At 38.8% G+C, this 9,564-nt stretch overlaps 1 protein-coding gene across 1 annotated transcript; it reads left to right on the top strand.

The window, feature by feature from the left end:
* Positions 1-3,131: 3,131 nt before the first annotated feature.
* Positions 3,132-6,188, top strand: LOC130081151 (uncharacterized). Its single transcript, XM_056246110.1, has 4 exons — positions 3,132-5,088; positions 5,290-5,379; positions 5,725-5,931; positions 6,103-6,188. Exons 1-4 carry the CDS (start codon positions 4,608-4,610, stop codon positions 6,186-6,188), a joined length of 864 nt encoding a protein of 287 aa, XP_056102085.1. The 5' UTR covers positions 3,132-4,607.
* The last annotated feature ends 3,376 nt before the right edge of the window (positions 6,189-9,564 follow it).

Consider the following 9,564-nt stretch of genomic DNA (forward strand, 5'->3'; position numbering starts at 1 on the left):
CAGATAAATCATTTATAATAAACACTACAATATTACATATAAAAATACGAATTGTAAAATCTTACTTCAAGAGCAGGTGAAGCAAGTTCAACAAACAATGTTGAAGACGTTTGCTTGCACTGAGCAATTAGGTACAACTTGCAAACAGCACCTGTGGTTGTCGGTTTAATTCCCACTGGGGCTACCTGTACATGTAGTAGACCTAGATATAAAGTAAAATTTAAGATTGTATACTGCATATATTACAGTCTGAATCCTTAAACTTTCACATTTTTTATTTATTTATGAGAAGCTTCAGAGAAATGTAATTTGTAACACTTTTTTGGATTTTCAGCTTGGTGTAGGGGATAAAGCATGTTTTAGAGACATGTTCCTGAAGACCATTGTTCAAAGTAAGTTGGATATTTTTTTTAGATTTAAGTAGCATTGCCGTTATAATGGCCTATTCTACTCCAGAGCTTTACTATAAATTACTACCACTTATCATATTGTTAGAAATGGCTTGTAAATGTAGTTATACTTTTTTTTATTTGGTATCTTGCACATTATTTGGTATCAAATATCCTCTTTACTTGTCATAATGTTTACTGGTAATTTGTTACCCTAGAGCTGTCCTTTTTATATGAACACTTATTGTAAGTGTTGTAATTTGCTTGTAAGGCTGTTTAACCAAAATTGAATTGGAAACCTGCATGTTAGTATATTGATTTATTTATTTTTCTGTTATGTTTCAGTGATCTGAAACATCTTGTTTAAATGACAGTTACTGTACTTTGAAATGTGGAATAAAAATGCCAATTGTAAATTTGTCTGGTTTGAGCAATCATTATTCTTGATAAACTGCATGTTATAAATAAAAAAAAAAATATAGCCAGAATAAGCGGCGGCAGAGCGCTCGAAAATAGCGTTTGCCTCCGGCGGGCCGCGGAAGGACGGCCTTCAATATAAAGCGCGGCGGAACGGCGGTTGGCCCGCGGGCCGGCCGCTTAACGAAGGCGGTAGGAAGGCGGCTGCCGCTTTTAAAAAGCGGCTGCCGCCGGCGGTGCGCCGTCCAACGTGTTTGCGATGTCGCCATTCTGACGCTTCTACTGCCGCCGGAGAACCGACGGTGGTCCGCCGACTCATTGCTATCTGGGATGTTTTGTTTATGCAACTGGCTGGTTTAGACCTAGTTTAGTCTAGGTTTACACCTGGTTTAGTTCTCTTTTAGACCTCCGTGAACTTGACCCCTCATCATGCTCAAATTCTTATAAAAATGTCAATCGCCTGATCTACATTTGTGCCGTTTTGTGATGTAAAGATTTCCATTTGTGCTGGTTCTGCTTTTAAACTTTTATAAACGCAACATGACATCATGACTTTGCGTAAACAATACACGTCACTTTCAAGTCAAGTGGCGTGTTATCTCTACGCATTTTCAGCTCTCCTCGTGTATGTCCACGCCGAAACGAACCTTCATCTTTTGTATGTGTACGCCTACGCCGTTAAATGTCCGAGTGATTCCGCGTATATGTCTACGCTGTTAAATGTCCAAGCGAAACGAAGCAAAATGAATATTTACATCTGTGGAGTGATATTTTTTTTTCCTAGGATGGTAGGGGAAGACTCATAAATGGTATTAACCCCAGTCACGGGTAGGTTTAGGGACGGGGTTGGGTCATATTTATATATACAGTAATGTAACGTTAAGTCAACGGCGTTGATAAACACGCTGAAAATTATGCGTGTTGATAGCACGCCAAAAATGGAAATTCGAATTGGCGTGTCATACATACGCCATTTCATGAGATCAGTCTTATAAAATGGAGCCTGGAGGCGTCCGCGCTTTTCCTCATCTGAGACGCGTGCACGTGTCTGTGGCGCACGCACCCACTGCATGCATAACATAAAAGAATCATCAATATCTCAAAACAGAAAACATGTCAAAAATGTTGTTTGCGCTATGACATATTTAGAGCAAAGAACTATATTAACAGGATTCAATGAATTGTATTATTCTCATATTTGATATATGAATTAACCGTATGGTCCGGACCTTTGATACACTACAGGCCAACAGTTTGGACACATTACTATTTCTAATGTTTTTGAAAGAAGTTTCTTCTGCTCATCAAGCCTGCATTTATTTGATAAAAAATACAGAACAAATGTAATATTATTACAATTTAAAATAATTGGTTTTCAATTTATTAGCCTATACTTTAAATTATCATTTATTTCTGTGATGCAAAGCTGAGTTTTCAGGATCATTACTCTAGTCTTCAGTGTCACATGTGACATCGTCTATCACATGATCCTTTGGAACTCATTCTAATATTCTGATTTATTATGAGTGTTGGAAACAGTTCTGCTGCTTAATATATATTTGATAAATAAAAGGTTAAAAAGAACTGCATTTATTCAAAAAATATATATATTTTCTAATAAAATAAATCTTCTTTACTATCACTTTTTATCAATTTAACACATCCTTGCTGAATAAAAGTATTGATTTTAAAAAAAAAGTAGTGTATTTCGTAGTTTAAAGGTTTCTTTTTAAAAAAAAAAAACATTTGCTGCTTTATTTTTTTACTTTTTATTCAAAGTATCCTAAAAAAGTATCACAGGTTATGAAAAAATATTAAGCAGCAGAACTGTTTCCAACTTTGATAATAAATCAGAATATTAGAATGAGTTCCAAAGGATCATGTGATGGATGGATGTCACATGTGACACTGAAGACTGGAGTAATGATCCTAAAAATTCAGCTTTGCATCACAGAAATAAATGATAATTTAAAGTATAATAAATTGAAAACCAATTATTTTAAATTATAATATCACAATACGACTTTTTTTCTGTATTTTTTATCAAATAAATGCAGGCTTGATGAGCAGAATAAACTTCTTTCAAAACATTACAAATAGTAATGTGTCGAATCTTGGCCTGTAGTGTTTATATTTTTAATTTGGACCTTAGTAAAATTTTATTCAGGACCCCTGCTCTAATGTATCTGTATCTAATTGATAATTTTCCTGGTTTCCCCTCTTTTGCCCTGCTGTGAAGGCCAAAAAAGACCACTGCAAAGAGAGTGGTGGTGATGAACCCTGGAGCCCCCCATCAGCACCATCCCCATCCAGAGGAGACGAGGTGCTCCGAGAGGAGCTTCTGTCATCCAGCGGGTCTGATGCAGATCCACTGGATAAGGACTACACACCATCTCCGTCACCATCATCCAGTGAAGATGAGTTACTTGCACTAGAGCCCCAGTCATCCTGCGACAATACTCCAGAGAAGCACCACAGTCATGCATCATCCAGTGAAACTGACACCAGAGAAGCTGAGAACCAGAAGGCCAAAGATACAGCAGTTCAAAAAGGTACAAAGTCAAAAGGAAAAGGGAAGTTTAAAGATGCCAAAAACATTACTGTTAAGAGAAGCATAAAAAAGGATGGAGCCAGAGTCTGGGACAAAGTCCATTACTGTGTCTTCTGTGAAAAGAGTCAATTGAAGATAGCTAGACATCTAGAAAGAAAACATAGTATGGAACGAGATGTTGCCTATGCTTTTAGTTTTCCAGTTGGCTCAAAACAAAGGAAGATTCTGATAGAAGGCCTTCGTAATAAGGGTGACTGGCAGCACAATCATATGGTCTTCAAGGAAGGAAATGGTGATATTGTAGTCTGGAAACGGCCCTCTGTGAAGGCAGACGTAGAGAGCTACCTACCATGTCAACACTGTTATGCAATGTTCAAGAGGACTGAACTCTGGAGACATGAGAAGTCATGTAGAGAACGGAAAGAGGAAAGGCAGAAAGGCAAAAGGGTACAAAAATCTTCCTCACATCTACTTCCACTCAAATCAGGCCAAGGAGTACAAAAGATCATCCACTCTATGCAACAAGATCATGTAACCTCTCACATCAGAAGTGATGAGATGATTTGTGCGTATGGAGATGCATTATTTGCAAAAAAGGGCCGTGAAGAATCTCAGCACAGATACATTGCACAAAAGCTGAGAGAACTAGGACGGTTCATGTTGGCTGCCAAGGAGATTGATAAGCATGCCAAAACTCTTAAAGACGTTTGTGATCCAGCAAAATTTAGACTTGCAATTGAAGCAGCCAGACACGTGTCAAACTATGATGTAATCAAGAACGAATATGGAAAGCCATCTACAGCTGTTAAAATTGGGTTTTCACTCAAAGGGGCCACTGAAGCCTGGATAGGCCACTGCTTGATGGACTCTGATGTCAAAACTGAGAAGAAGGCAAAAAAGTTCAAGGAGTTGCTGGAGAACTCATGGTCCATTCATGTGTCGACTAATGCTCATAGCTCATTGGAGCAACGCGCTGGGGCAAAGAAGACACTGTACCTCTGACAGAGGATGTGATCACGCTCCAGAACTACCTGAGGAAAGTGGAGGATGAGGCGAAGGCAGAGTTAACAGAGCGCGTGAGTACTACAGCATACAGGAAGTTAAGTGAGAGCCTTCTTGCACAAATAATTGTGTTCAATAAGAAGCGTGAAGGAGAAGCATCACGTTTAACCCTTGAGACAAATCTAAAAGCAGACACTGGTCCTGTTAATAAGGACATTTATGAGACCCTATCGCCTGTGGAAAAACAAATGAGCCACAGACTGACACGTTTGGTGACACGCGGAAAGAGAGGCAGAAAGGTGCCCATCCTCCTAATTGAGCGCACTAAAGCTTCGCTTGACTTCCTGATTGAAAAACGGAGGGAAGTTGGCATACTTGAGGAGAACCCCTTTCTGTTTGCCAGGCCTAGCACAACAACCAATCTCCGTGGGTGTGACTGCCTCAGGAGATATGCAGAAGAGAGCAAGGCCAAAAACCCAGAACTGCTGAGATCAACAAAGTTACGGAAACACGTTGCTACCTTATGTCAGCTTCTCGACCTCAGCAATCAGGAACTTGAGCAAGTTGCTCGTTTTATGGGACATGATATCCGAGTCCACTGCGAGTATTATCGACAGACAGATAAAACATTCCAAGTGGCCAAGATTGGCAAACTTCTGTTTGCGATGGATCATGGAGCAGAGTCACTGAAAGGGAAGAGTCTGCAAACACTGGACTCCGTTATCAGTGGTAATTAAATTATTATTATACAATTTTAAAGTTCTCCCTCTTCCAATTACACTGTCTTCTATCTGTCTTTCTGTCTGTCTTCATCTCTCTTTCTGACTTTGTCAACTGTGTGCATCTTTATTTATCTGCATATTTTTGACTTTCTTTTAATGTCACTGTAAAAGTAAGTTGAGCAATTTCCTACTGTAAATATTTCCATAGGCAAAAGACACGCAGCCACCCCAACTAAAGATCCAAAAGGTGTCAAAAAGAGAAGGTCAGATGCAGGACTTCAACAGGAAGCTCATGAAGGTATGTTCTAAAACTCTCACGAGTAGTCATATTAGGAACGCTATGCTCTTGTATTTAAATTGAAACTTTGAATCTTGTGGAAACAAATAAGCCTGATGTTTACATTGACCATACACAAAATCAACAAATAGTAATACAATCTAAATGTGACAAAAAGGGGTTTAACATTTTTGGTCTTTTTTGAGAGAAAAATACATTGAGAAAACAGAATTTAAATTCATAATGTTTCATATAAATCTATGGATGCTAACCGACCAAAAAAGCTTTTCTATACATGTATTTGCATTTCAAAAAAACGTATGTTGTGAATGATTGTCTGTCTGTTTCTAATGTATGCTTCATCAGATGGACGGCAGCTGTCCACCACAAGCTCATCAGTTCAAAGGACAAAGAAGGCGGTCACAACACAAAGACAAGAGGATGATGATGACTCCGCAGTATGGTCACTTGGGAAGAGACAATGTCAAACATCTAGAACAAGACATGAAGACGATGGTAATGCTGATGAGGATGATGGGACTGATAACATCGGTCAAGGCATTGAGGACATAGGTAACACTCTCAGTGTGACTTTAATCTTTCACTGCACCATTGTTATGTTTGTGGGCAATTTCATTCAACTAAAACATCATCTTGCAGTTATAGAGTTTTGCTGTAGCACTGGTGTATTTTTGAGATGCAGATGCAAGGACTTTGTCTCTATCAAAACATGTTCTTTTACAGATGGACTGGTGCACCAGGAAATAGGTGAAGGACAAATGGAGAGAACTGTAGAAAAACATGATGAAGGTAACTTTGGCACTAATTAAGTGTTCTTAAATCAGTGTTAGATATTTTTACTTCATTGAGGGGTCCATTTTGGTTTTCTTCATTCCAAAATATCAGTTATCAAATACGAAGGTTTGAAGTCGTTCAAAGAAATCCTCGGATGCGGCGCCGCGCGCTGTTACAAAAAAAGCCGTGCACACAGCCAAGCGAAGTGGGGACTTGCGCACCCAACTCGTCATTTTTGCCGCGCTCGTGCGGACACGTCGAGTATAAACAAGGCTTTACTCCGTGTCAGCGCGCGCTCTGATCGGTAAAGGTGCACAGACCTCTCCCGAATCATCTCCAGCAGTAGCAGCCTCCGAAGCACCACTAACTCCGCCTCTGTTTCCCTCGTAAGCTGATATTAGTATTTAAACATTCTCTATGATTAAAAATATTTTAATAACACGGTTTTGGTGGTTATAGAGTTCTAATGACGGTGTTCAACTATAACCGTCGGTCTCACGGTTATATAATAACCGTCACACCCCTAACTGAAATCTGTATTTCTCCCGTCTCAGGGGAAACTGAGGGAATGATGCACGACAATTCAAAAATATGACTGGGTTTCTAACGATATAAAGCTTAATGCAAATGGGTGAAGTGTCCTATTAATGTGTTTCCTAGATTAGTGCTGCATGATTAATCTGTTGTGAATTAATTAGAATAGAAATGTTTAAATAATTATCTTTAATAATAAGTCAAGTCAAATATATTTATATAGCGCTTTTCACAATACAGATTGTATCAAAGCTGCTTCACAGTATCAATCAAAACAACCTAAGAGTGTTTGTTTATTACTGGAAAAAAGACATCCAAGTTTGGTAGAGCTAATCAATGGTATGATGGGTCATTTAATTTGAAAATCCCCAAACTGAGCAAGCCAAAGCCAACAGTGGCAAGGAACCGAAAAACTCCATCCAGTGACCTAAAGGTGTCCTAACACACCATCAGATGACCCAATGGAGAAAAAAAAACCTTGGGAGAACCCAGGCTCAGTCGGGGCCAGTTCTCCTCTGGCGTTTATGAAGTAGAGGCCGAATTTACAGTAACTGTAAGATAAAAAATTTATATGAATGCCTGACTAAATAGATGCGTCTTTAGTCTAGTTTTAAACTGGGAGAACGAGTCTGAGCAACGAACAATATCAGGAAGGCTATTCCAGAGTTTTGGAGCTAAATGTGAAAATGCTCTCCCTCCTTTGGTGGATCTGGATATCCTAGGAATGACCAGAAGCCTCGAATTTAGTGATCTTAAAGAGCGCGGTGGATTGTAGGGCGATAGAAGATCCGTTAAATAGACTGGAGCTAAACCATTTAGGGCTTTATAAGTCAAAAGCAATACCTTGTAATTAATATGGAACTTTATAGGTAACCAATGAAGTGATGATAGAATCGGTGTTATATGATCATATTTTCTTGATCTAGTAAGAACTCTAGCGGCTGCATTTTGGACTAACTGTAGCTTGTTTATTGAAGATGCAGGACAACCAGCTAATAAAGCATTACAGTAATCTAGTCTCGAGGTCATGAATGCATGAACTAACTTTTCTGCATAAGAGACTGATAGCATATTACGTAGCTTAGCAATGTTTCTAAGGTGGAAAAAGGCTGTTTTTGTAACATATGAAATATGCTTTTCAAAAGACAGGTTGCAGTCTAATGTAACACCCAGGTCTTTTACTGTAGCGGATAAAGTAATAGGGCATCCTAATATGGTAAAGTCGTGCTGTGAGAGGTTTTGTGGACGGTTTTTAGAACCGATAAGTATTACCTCTGTCTTGTCTGGATTTAATAAAAGAAAATTACGCGTCATCCAATCTTTTATATCTTTAACACACTCTGTCAATTTGGATAATTTAGCGTATTCATCCGGCCGTGATGAAATATATATTTGAGTGTCATCGGCATAACAATGGAAACTAATTCCATGTTTCCTTAGAATATTACCAAGTGGCAGCATATATATTGAGAATAATAGAGGGCCTAACACAGATCCCTGCGGCACTCCATAGTTTGCCGAAGTTATGATCGATTTTTCTCCATTTAAGTAGACGAAATGGTAGCGGTCAGATAAGTATGACCTGAACCAGCTTAATGCTTGTCCTTGAACACCAGTGTAATTTTGTAGTCGATCTAAGAGTATTGTGTGATCTATAGTGTCGAACGCAGCACTAAGATCGAGTAAAACTAGTACTGAGATACAGCCTTGGTACGAAGCTAAAAGTAAATCATTTGTGATTCTAACAAGCGCAGTTTCAGTGCTATGATGTGGCCTGAATCCAGACTGAAACTTTTCATAGATGTCGTTTTCTTGCAAGAAAGAGCCGAGTTGAGCGGACACAACTTTTTCTAATATTTTTGACATGAATGGAAGATTTGAAATGGGTCTGTAGTTTGCTTGGTTATTTGGATCTAATTGTGGTTTCTTAATAAGAGGTTTTATAACTGCCAGCTTGAATGTTCTTCGAACATGACCTAAAGATAAAGACGAGTTAATGATATTGAGAAGAGGTATAACTTCTTCCCAGCTTTAACGTGTTAGGCTATTTAACGCAATTAACGCAGCATCCGTTCTTTCTGTAATAACAGAAACAGTGTTGTCATTTATAAGGTTGTTCAGCTTTAAGAAAAGTTTACCCAAAATGGATAGGGGGCTAGAGCGCGCAGATTGAACTAGAGAGAGAAGAGAGAAATGAAAATGACTCCATGTTTGTGCGCTATATCAATGTGTAATCCTGTTCATAAACTTAAGTAAACAGTTCGTTTTATTTAAATCAAGTCATCAATGGTCATTACTGCTTGTTAAGGAAGAAAAGATACGACATAATCAAATCGTAATCGCGATGTCAAGGCTATGCGATTATATGACGCAAAATGCTGCAATTTTACATGAAATAAACAAATAAGGGCTGTTAACGTAATTAACGCAGCATCTGTTATTTTTCTTCATCCTTTGGCTAGTGTTACATGATCCCGCTCTTATTCGTGCAAATGCCTTTTTAAACCATTCTTGCACGACTAGTCAAGAGCGCGCTGCCTGTGAATGTCCTGATTCACACACAGAAAGACACGCGCCAGAATAATTCGCATGCACAGACCGCACCCCAGAATACAGTTCTCTTTCGCGCTTGAACGAACAATAACACACACAATTATGCCAAAATATTGTTTTGTCGAGTATCTTCATAACATAACAGCCGTCTTATGATGGACGTGAAGAGTTGTGAGAGAATGAGGCGCGTGTGAGATCCGCGTCTCGGTCAGCAGCGGCTGCTCTTAAAGGGCCAGTAGCCAATAAAGCTCTGTCAGTAAAGTTGATCAAAGAATAAAGGGAACAGAACAGAGAAAATTACTCACTGCTCTTGACTAAATAACT

The sequence above is a fragment of the Rhinichthys klamathensis genome, unplaced genomic scaffold (assembly GCF_029890125.1).
Source record: "Rhinichthys klamathensis goyatoka isolate OS25496 unplaced genomic scaffold, OSU_Roscu_1.1 h1tg000036l_1, whole genome shotgun sequence".
Classification (NCBI taxonomy): Eukaryota; Metazoa; Chordata; class Actinopteri; order Cypriniformes; family Leuciscidae; genus Rhinichthys; species Rhinichthys klamathensis.

Bases quoted from the DNA above. Each gene is read 5' to 3' on its own strand.
- LOC130081151 (XM_056246110.1), top strand. From the start codon at position 4,608: ATGAGCCACAGACTGACACGTTTGGTGACACGCGGAAAGAGAGGCAGA. The intron at 5,380-5,724 runs GTATGTTCTAAA...ATGCTTCATCAG, and splicing joins TCAACAGGAAGCTCATGAAG to ATGGACGGCAGCTGTCCACC. The intron at 5,932-6,102 runs GTAACACTCTCA...GTTCTTTTACAG, and splicing joins TCAAGGCATTGAGGACATAG to ATGGACTGGTGCACCAGGAA.